Source organism: Drosophila persimilis, unplaced genomic scaffold (assembly GCF_003286085.1).
Source record: "Drosophila persimilis strain 14011-0111.01,24,50 unplaced genomic scaffold, DperRS2 tig00000000-arrow-pilon, whole genome shotgun sequence".
Taxonomy (NCBI): Eukaryota; Metazoa; Arthropoda; class Insecta; order Diptera; family Drosophilidae; genus Drosophila; species Drosophila persimilis.
The window spans coordinates 27,360,827-27,379,114 of NW_020825288.1; the positions used below are offsets into that span (position 1 = coordinate 27,360,827).

At 48.1% G+C, this 18,288-nt stretch overlaps 2 protein-coding genes across 7 annotated transcripts in view; both read left to right on the forward strand.

The window, feature by feature from the left end:
- The window catches only part of LOC6594178 (unconventional myosin-XVIIIa), a 32,625-nt gene extending 15,273 nt beyond the window's left edge, over positions 1 to 17,352 (forward strand). For 2 of the 6 annotated variants that reach the window (XM_026994671.1, XM_026994673.1), the window contains 8 exons: positions 8,104 to 8,238; positions 8,307 to 8,534; positions 12,764 to 13,129; positions 13,203 to 13,481; positions 14,747 to 15,705; positions 15,779 to 16,162; positions 16,222 to 16,383; positions 16,970 to 17,352. In XM_026994671.1, the coding sequence (XP_026850472.1) occupies positions 8,104 to 8,238; positions 8,307 to 8,534; positions 12,764 to 13,129; positions 13,203 to 13,481; positions 14,747 to 15,705; positions 15,779 to 16,162; positions 16,222 to 16,383; positions 16,970 to 17,189 (2,733 nt within the window). In that variant the 3' untranslated portion in view covers positions 17,190 to 17,352. Of the gene's footprint in view, positions 1 to 8,103; positions 8,239 to 8,306; positions 8,535 to 10,239; positions 11,681 to 12,763; positions 13,130 to 13,202; positions 13,482 to 14,746; positions 15,706 to 15,778; positions 16,163 to 16,221 lie in introns of those variants that run through there. The other 4 variants (XM_026994672.1, XM_026994676.1, XM_026994674.1 and 1 more) reach the window with 4 other exon arrangements.
- LOC113567320 lies at positions 3,713 to 6,254 on the forward strand. The gene has a single exon (XM_026994677.1). The coding sequence runs from the start codon at positions 4,331 to 4,333 to the stop codon at positions 6,125 to 6,127; it is 1,797 nt and encodes a 598-aa protein (XP_026850478.1). The 5' UTR covers positions 3,713 to 4,330; the 3' UTR covers positions 6,128 to 6,254.
- Positions 17,353 to 18,288: the final 936 nt, after the last annotated feature.

Below are 18,288 nucleotides of genomic sequence, written 5' to 3' on the forward strand. Positions count from 1 at the left end.
GTGCCCGTGCTGAGGCATTTTTTTTTGGATATACATATACATTTCGGACAGATCGTTAAACCCCTCGTGTCGTGTCGTGTGTGTGTGAATTTCGCGCCGAGTTGTTACAAAGAAATGTTTATTGACAGGATTTAAATACGTCTTAAAGCAAATACAATATAATGTAAGCTTATTGTTATCCCACATGAAACGAAACCTCATCTGCTCGCTGCGGCATGTTTTTATTTGCCTTACAAATTCGCTGTTACTTTCAATCTAAGCGAGAAACTACCTTGGAATTCCGTTGAGTCCGCTCTCCACGGTACGAATATTGAAATTTTGTTGGTTGCATCCGCAGTTTCGTTTAATTGTTTCTGACAATCCCAAGAAGATATCCTTTCATTAAATTGCCATCCACCCTGCAATTATTGCATTAAATTGGAACTCCATTCGGCATCTTTCGATGCGTATCCGAGGCGAGCCTACCAGCCTACCAATCTACAGCTGTGCCCACATTTGGAGAAACACCACCCCAGACACAGAACTGGTTATTCATCAGCGGTAAAACATAAATATTTTGTCTTCTGTAAGCATGACTGTTTATATCTGTTCATTCATTTTAAAAAAATAGTTTAATTAGAATGGATTTTGCATAATATATGGATGGATCGAAAATTAAGATCAATTCAGAATTTGTTGGGAAGCCTACTACTTCCCTATGCAAAATTCAAGTTTCGGTTTTAAAAAAGGCCTAAAACAGTTCATTCAAATTGGAAATGATCGTTGAATGATCGAAGTGCGAAATCTCTCGAGTGTGCGAATGAATGTGCTAACAAAATGCATAATTAACAATTTGTTGAACCCAAGTCGAGATTTGTTCGAGAACTTGCTTTGGAAACGTGACTGTTTCTCTGGATTAAATATCACACTTTCTAATTGAAAGATCACTTTTGTTTTTATAAACGTTTACTAACACTTCTGAAAGATAAACGTTTCCTTAAATAGATCATTCTTTATATTGGGAAAGTTATCTCTTTTGCAGGATGAAATATCACTGAAAAGTATCCCTCTTCTTCTCAGAAGTAACCATAGTCGTCCTAGAAATATTAAAAACTGGGAAAGAGCACTATTCTATAAGAATATTACGTTTTCATGGCTTTTCTCCTAAGAAAGATCACAAATCTTAATGGATTCCTTTCGTCCTTTTACTCTTCTCCCATGATTGATCGCTCTTCCCTTAGAAATAATAACTCCTTTCCAGCAAAAGATCCCAGTTCTCCTAGGAAACATTGATCTTCCCTCCCGGGAACGATCACTTAAGAATAATCCCTATTTTCGCCTAAGAAACATTGATCTGTCCTCTTGAAAGATCCCTTTTCCTACCATATCCGATCCCCTGCTTCTAATCTGCTGTCCGCGAGTGTGTGCTGCAAAGATATCGGTTGCATGCAGCATCATCTCTGGGGTTCCGCTTGGCTGCACGTTGGGTGTTTTATTTCCTGTTCTCATCGACGTGCAACTGCAACTGTGAATCGAACTGTGCTTTTGCTTTTGCTGGTGGGTAGATGGATGGGATGGTCAGTGAAGTGATCGTAATAAAGCCACTTACTGACGTCACTTGTTGCAAGTCCAGTTTCCCCCTCGGTCCCCTCCTCCCTTCTGTGCCTCTGTGCGGCTGTGTCTCTGTCTCTGCGATGACGACTTTCACGGTCAAGTTCATCCACGTCGTGCCACGCCACAGTCCATTGTTGCTCGTCACTGTCTCTGTGGTATAGAATTCCCCCCAGATGTAATCTCCGATCTCCGATGAGACTGGGAAGATGGGCAGCGGCTCAGTTGGTTTTTACGAATGGAAATCGCCTGACGACGAATCTCTCTCGACGAGATGTGGCTGTCGAACGAAAGCCCAAAGCCGCCCGTGTGCCTCTCGAGCGGCAACGCGAGTGTCCCCCGATTGTCCAGTGATTACCTTTTGGGGATATTCATGGAGAGGATCCACCAGACACCGCCTGACTACACGATCTTTGGACTCTTGGCCATAGTCTGTGCCACGGTCTGCCTGATTGCTCGCTCTGTTGTACGTACATGGGAAAGTGTCCAAAATCGGAATCCAAAACCAATTCCAAATATCCCCGATTATGATTACGAACACATACAACTACACAACATCGAAGCAGAGACTTTCACCAAAAACAAAACAACAAAAAATGTATACAAAAATGACGTTGCAACCTGCATTCGCCATAGGCCTCGCGAGTCGCAAGTCGCACAGCCGCGCAGTCAGTGGCGAGTCCGAAGCCACAGAAAACCACATTTGACCAATGCACATTAAAATTGTTTCCCCAAAGTGAAATTTCCAGCGTTCGCTTTCATTAGAAATGCTCGAGCAGACGCAGACGCAGACGCGGACGCAGAGAGGGAGTGCCTGCCCCTGCCCGTGTCGGTCGCGTACACGCCTGTCTGTCTGGTTTGCCCAACCTGGTTATATCTGGGGATTATATAATACGTTTTTGAGGTTTTGGGGCGGGTTCTGTCATCGCTCCATCAATAAAGAGATGCAGACAGACGGAGAGCGAGAGAGAGAGAGAGTGGACCAAAGGGAAATGCTTTTTAAATTGGCTTTGCAAAACAAAAGGCCCCCCCTCCAAAAACACGAAAACTTCATTAACGCCTCTCTCGCTCCCTGTGTGTGTGTGTGTGTGTGTGTGGAAGGGGGCGCGTCTTTACCGAAAAACCGAGGGCTTTACGCATATGTAAACTAGTTTTTAATTATGAAACAATAACCAGGAAGCCAGATGCGTTTTCCGAATGACTTTCGTGGCCGCACAGCAGGGCTCTGTAATCGCCACTGACGTTTGCACTGGAATTACATCAATTCCCCCATTGACATTCTTATGGGTGATGGGCAGTCAAGGATAATTATGGGGTTTTTTTTTTTTTTTTGAGGATTTCCTGATCCTGAACAGAAGGGATAACTTATCGGATAATCCCCTTGTTGATGGCGCAATTCCAGCAGATGATTTCTGTGGGAAATATTGATTTTAAAGTCTGCTAAAAAACCCCTGCAGGTTATATGATATATGCATGCCTGAAAATCTCTCTCTGGATATGGTACTCTGCTCTTTCTATTGGATCTATGGAGTGGAAGTGGTTCTTAGTGCTGGTCCTACCTCAACAATGTCGATCTTTCATCTTTCTCATCAACAGCCCATTTCTAATGTAAGATCTGGTGGTCTCCATAAATACTTCTTAATGTCACGCGTCTTGCAGCAGTACCCCTCGGTTGTAAGGAAGATGGACTGCATTTCTTCTGCTTGGCTTGGGATGTGCTGTCAAAGTACAATTCCCAATTGGGTTTAGTAGAACCCGCTCTGCGGTTAATGACCTTTCAACTGCAGTGGATGTCACTCTCCAGACTGCGACTCTTGTCATTCCTCTATGATTGCCACACTCGGTGTTTGTTTGACACTTTTCCAGTGCCATTGCATTGCGTATACGAGTAGGTCTGTTTTCTTTTAAATCTTTTGTGTGCCGTTTGTCCAAGTCCAATTGCTGGCAATGAAAAGGCACAAAAGTGGAAGCACAAATAAGTAGCCGCAGGGCCCTCAGAGCCCCAGAGCCCCCCATTCCGCATGGCCTCACTTGTTTCACTTTTCTTTGAACGCCTCAGAGGTGATGATGATGATGGAATGATGATAATAATAATAATGATGATGATGGTAAATGCTAATTATGCTCTCTGGGGGGCACAAAGCATAAATCGGGCATGTGTTCGTCCGCTCGTTCGGTGACCAATTGTTGGCTGTGGCAATTAGCATCATCGAACACGTTGCCAGGTGTTGGTCCGTTGGTCTTTCGGTTGCATTCACCTCTGTACTGCCCGGGCCCCATGCCCCATGCCCCATGCCCCTTCTCCTTCTCTACCACCACCAATTACGGTGGCAACCTCAACCTCAGAGAGTACCCCCCTACCCAGCAGTGTCCACTGCTTGATAAGCCACTTTCGAATGCATGGCTCGAGCTCTGTCGCGGGCTCTGGGTCTGCGGCTGGGGGCCTCTGACTCGAGCTCTTTGGCCAAAACAAATTCAGTTGCGTCGCCGAGCTCAAAGAGAAAACAACGCCAGAAAGCCACGCCACGCCACACGAATACCGATATACCGAGATACGAGAGTTACGCGCCAGGTTCCGCTCGCCATCTTTTGAGCCGTGAAAGTGGAAGGAAAACTGCAATTTATTGCACACAAATTATATGCACTTTTACTTGCTTGTCGTCCGTACGCTGATCGCTGATCACTGATCGCTGATCGCTGGCTTTACATCATCTTGAAGCACGGCACGGCCCGATCCTCGATGTACAAGCACACGGTCAAGTCAAGGTTGGCCCAGGCCCGGAGTCAGCCGCCGCCAGCTTCTGGCACGGCAGCGACAACGACGCCCACATCCCCGAAACATGGACTGGGAGCAGGCAAGAAGTTCTTCTCACACATTCGCCACAAAATCGAGGATAACCTGAGCCCCAAACTGGGCGGAAAGCTGTACTACAAAGGCAGCAAGCACACGAGATCGATGAGTGCCCTCAGCCTGCAGGTGGATGGTGGCTGCATCGGTGGCAAGTATACCCCGAAAGCAGTGGGCCCACCTGTGGCCACTCCCCTGAAGATGATGGAGCAGGTGCCGCCACAGATGAGCAGCAGCATCTGCAGCTATGTGGACAGCGACGAGGAGAGTCACCTGAGCCTGAGCCTCAGTCTGACGCAGCAGTCGCTGGAGGATGAGATCTTTGCGGAGCTGGAGAAGGTGGCCCACGACGAGAGTAAGCTGAACGAAGTGCTGCAGAGCTTTGACCAGATCCTCAGCGAATATCCACCAGTGGAGTCGATCAGAGAGATGCGGCCCTCGGAGGAGGTGCCGCTGCCTGCCCCGCCAGCAGAGTTCTGCGATCGACAGATGCTGCTCTCGAAATCCCACAGCAGCCTCAGTATGGGCCGGGCCAAGCGGCAGATCTACCAGTCGCCTGAACTGGCCAATTCCATGCTCCTAAGGAGATCCGATTCCACGTCCAACGCGAACTCCAGATACAATTCTTTGAGTGAACTGAATGGCAGCCGGATACCCGTTTCGAAGCACTCGAGCTTGAGGAAGAGAAGCGAGAGCTTCTGCCTGGATCAGCCGCTGAATCACAGGAGCAGCAAGCAGCGCACGCGATCGATGCTTACTTTGAACAGTGGAATCACTGGTAGATCTTCAATTCCAGCCAGAAACACAGCTCCAGCGACAGCCAGAGCCACTGCTGCAGTTCCATTGAAAGCCAAAGCCTCCTCCGCTGCAGCGCCACTCCCACCAAAGCGAGCCAACTCCACGCTGGAGCGGCGACAGGTGCACAGCAGGCCACCGGGTCCCAGGAGAGCCAACTCCACGCTGAGAGCCACGACTGCGCACAGCGATGAGCTGCTGGTCAAGTGCCTGGCCAAGGGCCATGAGATCCTCCGCCAAGTGGAGAACATCAGCAGTGCCAAGCCGAAGCGAAGCAGCAGTCGGGGGGTGAGCAAGGAGCACTCGCAGCTGGCGAGGAACAAGAAGAGGCACCAGCAGAAGCTGCAGTACGCGAACGAGGAGAAGATGGGCAAGCCAAAGCTCGAGTCCTGCAAGATTATACCCCCGAAGCTGGGGGAGACATCGGATAAGAATCAGGACCTGCTGGTCAAGGTAGTGCAGGAGGTAAAAACCAAGCCAAAAGCAAAGGCAAAGACAAAGGACTCTCTGCCGCTCAAGAAGCCCCTCAAGCAGGATGAGGAGAGACAGCAGGAACCCTCCTCCGATTCGGATGATTCGGGACACATCAGCAACACGGTGCTCTCGACGTCCACTTCCACCTGTAATTCCACGGGCAGCCTCTGCGAATCGGAGGGCGATGAAGCCGAAGAACCATCGGCAGTGAAAAAGTCCAACAAAATCGCAGAACTCCTGCAAAAGTTCGAGGCAGTGGCAGCAGCGGCGGCAGCTGTTAAATCGAATGCTGCTCATGCCTCTGCCCCTTCCATGATTGCCACCAAGGTGGTGGCACAGGTGCAGGCGGTGCGGTGCATCCAAACGCAGGTGGAGATCTATCCCACCTACACGAAAGAGGTAACTATGCGGCTGCACTGACTGCCACCCGGTACGAGTACCCAGCATATCCCAGCTGTGCATCCAAGCCTCCACCAGATCCCATCTTAACTCTCAGATGTATCTACTTATCTATTGTGCTTTGCCTCATCTAACTTTATCTTTTATCTCTAACGTTTTTGCTGTTAATGGAATAAATATTTACTGTACAAAAAACCATTTGCTGTTTTTGGGCTTATATTTTCCCTTTTCCCCAACGGTCTTTAAAATTTCCTTGGCTTTAATTTATCTACCCTTAATTTTGTACCTTTATCTTCCTTTACTTAACTTACACTTGCTTTCATCGGTTCTGTTCTTTTGGCTCTATATCAAGTCCTACTTTGAATTGTTAATATCTGGTTATTTGGAAGATTTCCTTCTTTAAGGTATAAACACCTGCTGTTCTCCCGCTTGCGTTGCTTGTAGAAACCAATCGATAAGTTATCGACTGGAATATTTCCTATGTTTGATATACAAATATGATTTTATGTCTCTCTTAATCTTATAGCTGCTCGAAAATCTGATAAATACTGTCTCCCGAATGTCCTTCTGTTAATTGAATCTCAATCGGTGACTTTCCTTTATCGTAATCGAAATAATTATCGATAAATACTGAATATCGAAAGTCTGAATATCGAAATACCTGCCTAAATTGATATAGAAAATGGTGGATTTAGCTGCTTTTTATCAATATCGAAATGGGGATCGATAATTACCGATATATATCGATATACTGCATTCCTTTTCATACAAGAACGAAACATATTTCCTCAACTTTCTACAAATTCGTATCCTATGCGCTGTCAAACTTTGATTAGAGTTTATGGATCGTTGAAATGTGATACATTGTGGCTAGATTTTACGACCAAACGACAGACCCCACGCCAAACCCTGTATCCAGCCCGACGATGGTATCCCCGACAACCGTGCCGCACCACCATACGATCCGATCCGTTGTGATGTGATAGCAGCGCAGCCCAGCACACTCCAAAGACCATTTAGTTTGCCATTTCACATTGGTTTACTTTCATTTTTGTCTACGTGCGGGGCATAATTAAAGTCTCTACGCGACGGCGAGAGAGGGAGAGCAAAACACTCATAGTTTCTCGACTAAAGTCGCAAATTTGGGGGACAGACAAATGCCGACAGAAAAGAGACAGCCACAGACAGTGGGGCCACACCTCAAAGGTGCGTCGCGCCGCGTCGCCAGTCGCTAATTTGTATGGGAACCTGGTAGCTGGCGGTATGGTAGCTGAACCCCGTACGAGCGAGCACTATACTATTGTATCTGGCCCATAAGCATTTGCATTTGCAACCTGCATGAACCCCTACCATTAGCAGGGCTCTGGCTTCCCATTGTACGAGTATCGCTGTGCTGTTTCTCTTTTTTTCTTAATGGCAATATCTTGCTTACAATTTCATTTTTATTTGCCCTCTTCTCACTTTCACACCTGTCAAGACGAGAGCTCTGGCATCTCTATCTGTTTTCTGCTTTTGCCACAGGTGTTCAAATTGCCATGGCTCTTACCCCGCGATAACCTCTGGATCTCATCCCATCCCGAACATCTGCCTCTGCGCCTTCATTAGCATTGTCTGTGGATAGGGGGCCAAAGTCAGGGCCACCCTGACCTTCACTTCCTTGAATTTAATTTGATTTTCTTTATTTTGGTTTCCATTTTGCGTCTGTGCTCCAAATGATGTTGCACGTGCAGACTGGATTACAGTTGGGGTCTTATAAGATATATCTATGCAGAGGGGACTTTGAGCATTTTGGGAGGGTTTTACTTTTGGATTTATTTCTTACATGTTTGTACGAGTATTCCATCAGGCTTTGCAATGTATATCTGTCTTCAGATTGAAGCAGGTGTTCATAAAATACGATTCCTGACTTTTCTATAGAAGGATTTAAACCCTTAAAATTGTACAAATTCCCATTTAATTTTCCAATATTAATAGTCGAAACCTTCACTTTATTTCAGATCCTCTTCCGTTCTGGAGTTCTCAGCGAATTGGAGGCCAAACGCGATGTCCTGCTCTCGGATCGCATCATACAGCTGCAGGCCTTCTGTCGCGGCTACTTGGCCCGCAAGAAGATGTCACAGCGAAGAGTTCAGGTAACTTTGAAACCCTTAACAGAAACATCTTAACAGAAAACAACTAAAATCTTCTATTATTTCATTAGGAACTCGCTGTACGCTGCATTCAGCGGAATGTCAAGGCTTTCCTGGCCGTTCGTGACTGGCCCTGGTGGCGTCTGTTGGTTCGAGTGACGCCCCTGCTCAATGTGCATCGCACTGAGGAGCAGCTAAAGACCGCCAATGAGGAGCTACTGATGCTGCGCGCCAAGCTGGAGAAGATCGAGTGCGATCGCAGCGAGGTCAAGGCGGAGAATCAGAAGCTGGAAGCCAAGGTAAGTGTCTGCAGATGGACAAGTTGCGTCTGATTTGGTGTCCAATTAAAATAGCATCGCCACAAAAAGAACGTCGGCTGACATGACATGTCATCTGTGACCACACGTCTTATGTCTGTGCGTTGGCTTTCGTTTCGACTATTTGGGTCGCCAAAAGATGGCGAAAGATGGTGAAAATGAATGTCTAATATATAGATTTTATTTGTGGTAGATAAAATATCTGAGAAATATAGAAATAATTAGGGGTAATATATGAATAAATACAAATTTTATAGGAATTAATGTCCTTAGAGCGGATAGGATAAAAATCTCAGCAGAAACTTCCACAAGATTCGTGCTTTCTCATTGCTTAACAAATAAATCTGTGGATACATTTCCTTTCTATCAATTTCAAGATCAATTCTCTATCCCCCAAAGAAAGAAGTCACCCAGCGATCTGTAGAGATGCACAAGTCTCAAAGAAAACATCTTTAAATGGAATAGAATTCAATTCGGTTTTCTTCATTAATAGATTCCATTACAAAATATGTCTTTATCGATTTCGAGAGCAAATTCCCTTGTCGTCTAATCGATCTGTGGCTATAAGTATTTTAGTACCCGTTCCGCTGGTAGATTTCCATCCCTTTGGCGTTGGCTTTTCTTTTCTTGTTCTGAAGGGATCTATAAATAGCATCGCATTTTGGGCATTGAACACCAACTGACTCTGAAACTCTTCTGAGAGTCATTCGTGAGTGCCGTGCCGTGCCGTACCGTGCCTCTTGTGTGTGTCTTTCTGTGGAGATGGATACCAATGTTTCGCACAGATCGTGCCACCAGAATAGATACGCCAGAATGTATTTTTAAATGCTCTAAAAGATCATTAATAATACTTTGTCGCGCTACAATTGAGCTGCAGCTGGGGATACACTCTTTGGGGGAACGTATTGGTTCGGGATCTGCTGCCTGCTTGGGTTTATTTTACATAATTCCCCTGCACCCACAGCAAAGATTGCCAAATTATGGGATCATCAACAGTTGGCCGAAAATCGACTCTGTCTGGCCAAAAGATTATGTGATGTGTGTGGCAGAATGTTGCAATTGACTTGGCGGCGTCTCTGCTCTCTTCCGATCTCTTGTGGTCTTTCGCCCTCTCTCTCGCTCTCGCTCTCGCTCTATCTGGCTTGCCGAAAAGCCACAAGACCCGGCAGAGCTTTTGGCCAGAACCAAACGAACCCCGGCAAGACGCAAGACCCAGAGCACACGCATCACTTAGTCGCCGAGCAAACGTTGCGCACGCCTGAGGCCCCACCGTGGCGCCGTCTACGTTCGGGAGAGATTCGATACGATCTGATACGATACCAGACGATCCATCTATCCGTCCGTTTCGTGCGTGTGTGAACAAACGGGTGCCAAAAGCCATAATACCATAATAAAAAAACAAAATCCGCAGTGAGAAAAAACAAAGGAAATTCTTGTCGTATTTTTTTCTTTTGGCAATTCGATGCTATTGCCAGCGCGTGCTAACACAAAAATTTCAGGCCCGAAGATAAATTTAAAATTGCATTCAACGGTCTCAAGTTTTTGACAATCTCCCCTTCATCCCCTGCACACACAAAACATAATATAATATATTGTAAACCGCAAGAGAAAACTAAACCATTTCTCGACTGAAATAACGAACCAAAACGACACCATACGACACCGAAAATTTCGAAATTTAGCTACGAAAAATTTGATTAAAAATTGGCCAAGGACCACTCCCCCACCCTCTCTGCATCCCCTACTAACCCACCCCACGACCCCCTATTCCTAATCCCTTAATCCTAATGCCTCCTCTGTCGCCTGCTAATGAGGCCAATGCTGACATTGCAGCTGCGGCAGACGAGGAAGTACCATACCCAGAGACCCAGCTCCGGCATCCTGGCCATGAGTCGCCTCTAGAGTCGGACAGACGGGAGAAGGAACGATTCCTCGAACGAGTGCTGGCAGCCATGAATGGAACACGCGGTAGTGGTGGCGGTGGCACTGCCACCATTTCCCACAACAGCAGCAACTCCTCGCTGAACTCCACTCTGAGTGGCTCAATCTCTGTCCCATTGGCCCGACCCCCGAAACCGCCGACCAGCCAGGCACGGAAGCAGCTCCGACTGCTGCCCAAGCAGCGGGAGCAGAGTCCCGTCCTGAGCAATGGCCACGGCCACACAAGACACAACACGACTAGCAACACCACTAGCTCCACCCACACCTACAACAATTACACCTCCTCCAAGCGTGGCAGCAGCAGCAGTGGCGGTGGCTCGTCGCTTTCAACGTCCTTGCTGGGTAAGGACCTGAACCTGAAGCAGGAGGACAGTGAAAGCCACTACGAGATCTCGCTGAAACTGCCTTTCAACCAATCCTCCACAGCGGCCTCACAGGAGAGGGAGCGGGAACGGGATCGTGTGCGACTGGTGAACCGTTCGCCAAGTCCCGCCTATTCGATCTCCTCGCGCTCCTCCGCCGTCTCCTCCTCCGTGTCCAATTGCTCGCGCCTGCAGACGCCTCCAAGGCGCGTCTTTCCCCAGAGCTACACGCGGGACAGATCGGGTGGCGTGGATCCCTACGAGATGCGGCAGCTGGAGAGCTCCCCGGTGGTCTTTGATGGCAATCTGTCGTTTGTGCTCGGCTGCCAGCGACAACCCGTGCATCAGACGATGAGGGCCTCACCCTCGTTCGAGGATCCGCGCACCTCGTCCGCGTACTTGAGCGAGAAGATCAAGAATTTCCTGAAGCGCACCGATCACGTGCAGGAGGAGTGGACCGCTATGGGCAGGAGGACGCGCCGGACAACCACCACGAGCAGGAGCAGCCGTGGCGAAGGCGCGGACAGCCGCTGCACCACTCCGGGAAGCACTTGCTCCGGCTACGATGACTACGACACGATCTCGCTGATCGAGCGGCAACGCGAACGGAACAGCATGGAGCGTTGTGGGTCCGTGGGACGCACTCGATCCTCCCAGAACATCCTCACGAAGGCCTTCCAGCTGGCAAAACAACTGCCACACACTCCGACATCACGGGGCAACTCCCAGGCCAGGGAGCGCGAGTCCTCGGTGGCCAGCACCAGCATCGCGACGAATGGGAATGACGACGACGATGATCGCACCATACACGAGGAGGATGATGAGGTAGCCACCGCCTAACCTTGATCTCTCTCTGACACAATTTCTAAACGCCTCCGTAATGGCTGTGGGGGTGATGATGTCTCCATGGGTCCATAAATTAGAAATTCTTAAAGACGGGAGGCAGACAGGTAGGGGCTTCCATGCTGCGCGGTGACATTGACAGCAGTAATCCTCTCTCGCTCTCTTCCCTGCTCTGTCTCCCCTCTCTATGGTAGATATAGATTGTATTTTTAGATCCGTAAACTATGTGATTCATGCCGAGGAATTCTTTCAGTTGGAGGCAGGGAATATTCCATATTCATATATCCATAGGGGTCTGAATGTTTTGTTTTGTTTGGGGCTGGTTCTGGAAATTTTTATAGAACTGGAGAATGTTTTCAACACTTTTCCTGAGGGGCCAATGAACTGCGAAGAGTGGAGCACCTTGAATCTGTAGAATACCATACGGAATACCACTCATTGAGTCAGTTTTTCAATTTGGTGTCATGGGCATCCATTGAGTAATCGAGAGAGTGTTGACAGTAATTCTTTGATCTATGAATGAGAGATCTTTCAGACTTATGGGGGATCTCTGAGGATATGTTTAGTGACTCTGTCATCGGATCTTATGAAGAGATATTCTGGGATCCGTGAATGATTCGTCATTAAAGAGTATTTTCTTTAGTTTCCATGATTGGTAACGGAGTACTTGGTATCATGAGGTCTTACAGAAAGCATTCCGTGTGGTCCTTGGGCCTTGTTTCATATTGGAATCATGTTCAACAAAATTGTGGCAGAATTTGTAGATAAATTAAACTTTAAGAGACTTTTTAAGAGCTACTAAATTTCTCGTGCAGCCATGATCCCATTCTTTGGGTTCCACTGCGGAATATACGAAAATTATGGTTCCTAGAATCTCCACCAGACATTTGTTTACTGTGGAAATAAATATCCGACATATGGCAGGCAGTAATCGGAAACGGAATCCGAGAGAATGTTCGAAAAAAAAAACAACAAACAAAAATATAATTTCTTCGAATTAAATGAAACACTATTTTCTCAAATATTTGCACTAACATTGGCCCACGCCCCCAATTTTCGTTGCAGCTGTCGGAGCTGACGGTGGATCTGGCCGAGGAGCGATCGACGGCCCATATTGCCACCGAACGCCTGGAGGCAGAGACCGGCGAGCGTTTGAAGCTGGAGAAGGAGCTCGGTGAGCAGGCTGGCAAGGTGAAGAACCTGCAGGAGACCACAGAGAAGCTGGAGATGGAGCTGATCTGCGCCAAGTCCGATCTGAATGGCATATCAGAGGATGAGGAAGGCGACAACGAGGAGGGAAGCGGTGGCGTCTACAAGCTCAAGTACGAGCGCGTGGCCCGGGAGCTGGAGTTCACGAAGCGGCGTCTGCAGACGCAGCACGAGCACGATCTGGAACAGCTGGTCGGGCTTAAGAAGCAATTGGAGAAGAAGGTATGCCTGATCGTTTTGCCTGGGGCTCTCTCTCTCTCTCTCTCTAATCATTGTAATCCCTTTCTGCTTGTAGCTTTCGGATGCCTACGAGGAAGTTGAGGAGCAACGCCAGGTTGTGGGCCAATGGAAGCGCAAGGCACAGAAGATGACAAACGAGATGAACGATCTGCGCATGCTGCTCGAGGAGCAGAATGCCCGTAACAATTTGCTCGAGAAGAAGCAGCGCAAATTCGATGCCGAGTGCCAATCGCTGCAGGATGCCTCCAGGCAGGAGCGCCAGGCCAAGGAACGCTATGGCCGCGAAAAGGATGTCCTCCAAGCGGAGAAATTTACCCTAGAGCAAACACTGGCGGTACGTACTAGCGTTGAACGGGAGAGGGTATTCCTTGTTGATGTAGGTCTGGGGCAACATGTGTTGGAGTTTACACTGTGCTACAGGGGGTTCTTTTTTATAGATATCAACAGAAGATATTTCATTTCAATCTAGCAATTGTTTGTTGTTTTAGACCTAAAGGACTCGCAGATGTGGCTTCTCTACATTTATGATCTATTTAGGAAAGATACCAATAGCGACAGTTCTTATTGCCTTTGACATTCAATTTCCCATTAAATATCATTTTAAAAACGATTATCGTTTATAATTAGCTCAAGAATAGTTCTGGGCACAAAAAAATGCCTTTGTAGCTTAGTGTTTGAACAAGTGGCGGCGTCGGCGGCACATTTTGCAGCAGATACAGATACAGATACTGCATATCTGAGACTCAGAGACTGGGAAACTTGTTCGGCTTGTTTGCCCATGCATAGCCATAGCCACAGGCACAGCTCTGGCCTCTACCTAGAGCCTTCTACCTCTACCTGCTGCTGCTGCTGCCCACGACACTCGACACACGACAGACAGACAGACAGACAGATAGACAGACACATGGGTTGGGTACGCATGTGCGGCATGTTGCATAGGTACTCCATTCCCATTTCAAGATTTTCCATGCGCGCTGTTTCTTTGGTTCTCGGCTCTCGGTTCTGGTGTTTTTCGTGTTTTTATCGGCCTGTACTTGAGGTTCTCTCTGGCGGATGACTCTCTCTCTCTCTGTCTGTGGTTCTCCGACTGCTTGGTCACACATTTGTGGATCTCTGCTTTGCTGCTTTCTTCATTGTTCTGTTCCGCTACGACAGTAGCTCGACGAACGTCAATGCGCGATAACTGGAGTACATACATATCACACAAGACAATCCCGCAGCAGTTCTATCTGTCTGTGTGCCTGAAAAAAAAGAAAAGAAATTAAAACATTTACGGCGTCCTCATTACGCGCTTTCGATACTTATAATTAACTGGAAAAAGCCCATGGAGGGTGATAACTGAACGACGACCGACTGTCCGCTGCGATTTAGATACGGAATACGGGCCGAAGAGAACACAGAAAGAAAGAAAAGAATTCCCAGCAGAAAAGAAACCCCAGCCCAACCCCGAAAACCAATTACACAGCCATGAGTTTCCGCTATGCTACGCGAATGATTCAAGTACGTCCGTCTTGATTCGGAATGAGAACAGCAGCACTAAAAAGCCCAGTCACAGATCTCTGAATCATCTGAGAAATACATATCTCTGTGTTTTTGCAGGACACACGCTTGGATCTGGACCTCAAGGAGGAGAAGCTTGCCTCGCTGCAGCGCGAACTGGAGGAGATGACATTCGGTGGCAGCACCGAGGAAGAGTTTGCCCAACTGCGACGATCCAAGAACGAGACTGAGCGACGGGCCAAAGAGCAGGAAGAGGAACTGGACGAGATGGCCGGCCAAATACAGCTGCTGGAGCAGGCCAAACTCCGTCTGGAGATGACGCTGGAGACGATGCGCAAAGAGGCACGCAGAGAATCACAGCAGCGCGACGAGGAGCTGGAGGAGGTGCGCGGCAATGGCTACAAGAAGATAAAGGCGCTGGAGTGCCAGCTGGAAACGGAACACGAGGAGCGCACGCTGCTGTTGCGCGAGAAGCACGAGCTGGAGCGGCGTCTCTCCTCCATGGAGGACCGCGACCGTGTGGATCGAGATGCCGAGGAGGCGCTCAACCAGAAGCTGCGCCGCGACCTGCGCAAATACAAGGCCCTGCTGAAGGATGCCCAGACGCAGTTGGAGCGACTCAAAGCGGACACGCCCGGCAAGACGCTGATTCGACAGCTGCGCAATCAGCTGGAGGATGCCGAGTCCGCCCGCAGCCTGGCCATGAAGGCACGCCAGACGGCCGAGGCCGAGCTGACGGAAGTGCAGGCCATGTTCGAGGAGTCTCATCGGGCGCGCAACGATGCCGAGGAGCGAGCCAACGTGGCGCATCGCGATCGGGCCGAGCTGCAGGCCCAGATCGAGGAGAACGAGGAGGAGCTGAGCGAACTGATGAAGAAGTACAGTGCCACGGTGAAGCAGCTGAATTCCGAGCAGATCAATGTGTCCGAGGCGGAGTTCAAGCTCAACGAAATGGAGGCCGAGCGCAACAATCTGAAGGAGCAGGTGGGAGAGCTCCAGCACAGGCTGGATAATGTAGAGAACCTGGGTGATCCCTCCATGGCCATGATGTCCAAGCGGTAAGTAGAGGAGTACCAAACATATATCTATTCGAGGAATGTCACTATCTCATTCTGTTCTGTTCTGTTGTAGCTTGGAGCTGCGCACCAAGGAGCTGGAGTCCCGCCTCGAGCTGGAGCAGGCAACGCGTGCCCGCCTCGAGGTGCAGGTGAACCGTCACAAGGAGGCCCTGGAGAAGCTGCAGAACGAGGTCACCCAGTCGAAAATGCGCGAAATGCAAGCCCAAGAAATGCTCAAGAAGTCGCAGAAGAGTCTGCGCGACATGCGCGAGGAGTATCACACGGTCTCGAGTCGCGAGCAGGAGTCGCTGACGCGTCGCAAGGATCTCGAGAAGAAAATGGAGCAAATGGAGTCGGAGGGAGCGGCCCTAAAGAACGATCTGCGCCTGGCCCTGCAACGGATAGCGGATCTGCAGCAGGCCATGGAGGAAGAGGGCGAGGAAGAGCTAAGCGAGAGGTAGGAACACGCGGGGATATGTTTTTTTCTGATAATTAATATGTTCTGTGCAATTGCAGCGATGAGAGCATCAGTTCGGTGGGCTCCATCAGCGACCTGGAGGACCGACTGCGACCGGTGCATGTGAAGCGCAGCTCGCAGCAGTCCTTAAACGGCGGTAGCCTTGTGGGGCCCAGCCACACAAGGACCTTGGTCTGCGAAAAGGACGACAACAGCCCTAGGTACGCTGACAACGAAGTCAACTCGAACAGCAGCAGACAGCAGCAGCAGCACAAGCATTAAGCACATCACCACCACCGCCACGTAGCTCTCTCTCTCTCACACTCACCACGAACCATCTATATCCCATGCCATCTCTATATCTGTCTGTCGCTCGCTCGCTCGATAGCTTAATACTATGCCCATATCGCTAGTTAGATAGTCTGTAAGGTCTGTTTGCTATTGCCGGCTTTTCTAATTTAAATAATTAAATCATACATGCAAACCATTCGCTCCGCTCCGCCAACATCCACCTCCACAAATGACCCACAAAAAAAACCAACAACCGACAACCAAAACGCCGCTGCCAACGCTCCTGCTCCTGCTCCTGCAACGACTCCTGCCATTAAAACCGAAAAAACAAACTCGTAAAAACCAAACATCCCAAAAAACAACAAACGATGCGTGTAAATAATGCGTTAATGCAACAAATCCCGCCCGCCCTAAACTCCACACTCCGCTCCGCTCCTGCCGCCCTGCTCTAATCCGACCCGTCGCCCGTCCTCCGCGTGTGTGTGCGTGTAAACCATTAGCTTTTTCTTATTGTAGAATAACAGTGACGTCGCCGTCGTCGCCACACATTCATAAAATGGCACTGGCGGCCAAAGCCATACCGGCCACCAAACCGGACACAAAATTAGCAGAAGCAACTGCAACAGCAACAACAGCGGCAGCAGCTACAACCATCTGGAGGCCAAAGGCAACATCCACACCGACGACGATGACTCTAAGACCGGTGGATGTTCAACAGAATGGCCAGAAGCCGTAGATGAACCCTTCGCCCTTGTTTGTGGCTCTCGTGGCTGTAGTTTGTAATTTGTATTTTAATTTTTTTGATTATTTATTAGTTGTTTATGATTACTATTTGATTACTGTTTAGTTCAATATGTTTAACTATTTATTATCGAAATATAGCTACATGATATACAATACCTATAATATGATATATGATACCCGACCCGAGTATGACCAGTAAGACGTATGAGAACCGAACCAACCCAACCCAATCGTAGTTAATTTAATTTGCGCGACAGTCCCTAAAACCAAAACCAAGTGATTAACAATGTTTTTATCTCTCAAAGCAAGGAAAAACGAAAAAAGAAAGAATGAAACAAAAATGGATACTAACCCTATAGCCTATATAGAATATAGTCCACCTATCCTATAGCCAACTTAACTTAAATGAAATTAGTTAAACGCGTTTCAAAATCATAGGCAAGTGTATGCAAAATCCAGAATTAACTTGAATCTTTTATCGAACTAAATCGCATAGAGAAACATCTCCTATTCTTATACGAAATCATCTCTGCATAACCATGCATTCATTCATTCATTAGCTTTATTCAACGCACTCACTATCATTCATAACTAAAGAAAGAAAAACTAAACATAAAAAACTATATATTGGAATACGAAATTTTTGCAGAAAATCATCTTCATCGTCATAATTATATGATATTCAACGGAAAAGATTCATGAAAACCCCCGTATTAAGAACTAACAAAACAAATAAATATATTGTTATAAAACTCAAACAAAAGCTGTGTGTCTCTGTGTACTATATGATGACGGCTGTCCACTCCAGGCGCCTGACCGGCTGACATCGCTAGCTCCCCGCCGTCTCCTGCGCACGGGGCCACGATTCCTCGAGCTGTGGCCTTTGGGCTGGGCGAGCTTTGGGTCCGGCCACTGCAATGGCCCTATTCCTTGCGTCCCACACTGTTTTCTTCGCCACTCCAGACCGGCGCTAGACTGGCGCTAAGTCGACAATGTGGCGTCACAACCACTGCAGCAGGGACTAATGTTCGACTGGGAGCCGGGAAATAATGTCAGCAACCCCCCATTCATACGACGCGGAATCAAATGCT

Bases quoted from the DNA above. Each gene is read 5' to 3' on its own strand.
- LOC113567320 (XM_026994677.1), top strand. From the start codon at position 4,331: ATGTACAAGCACACGGTCAAGTCAAGGTTGGCCCAGGCCCGGAGTCAG.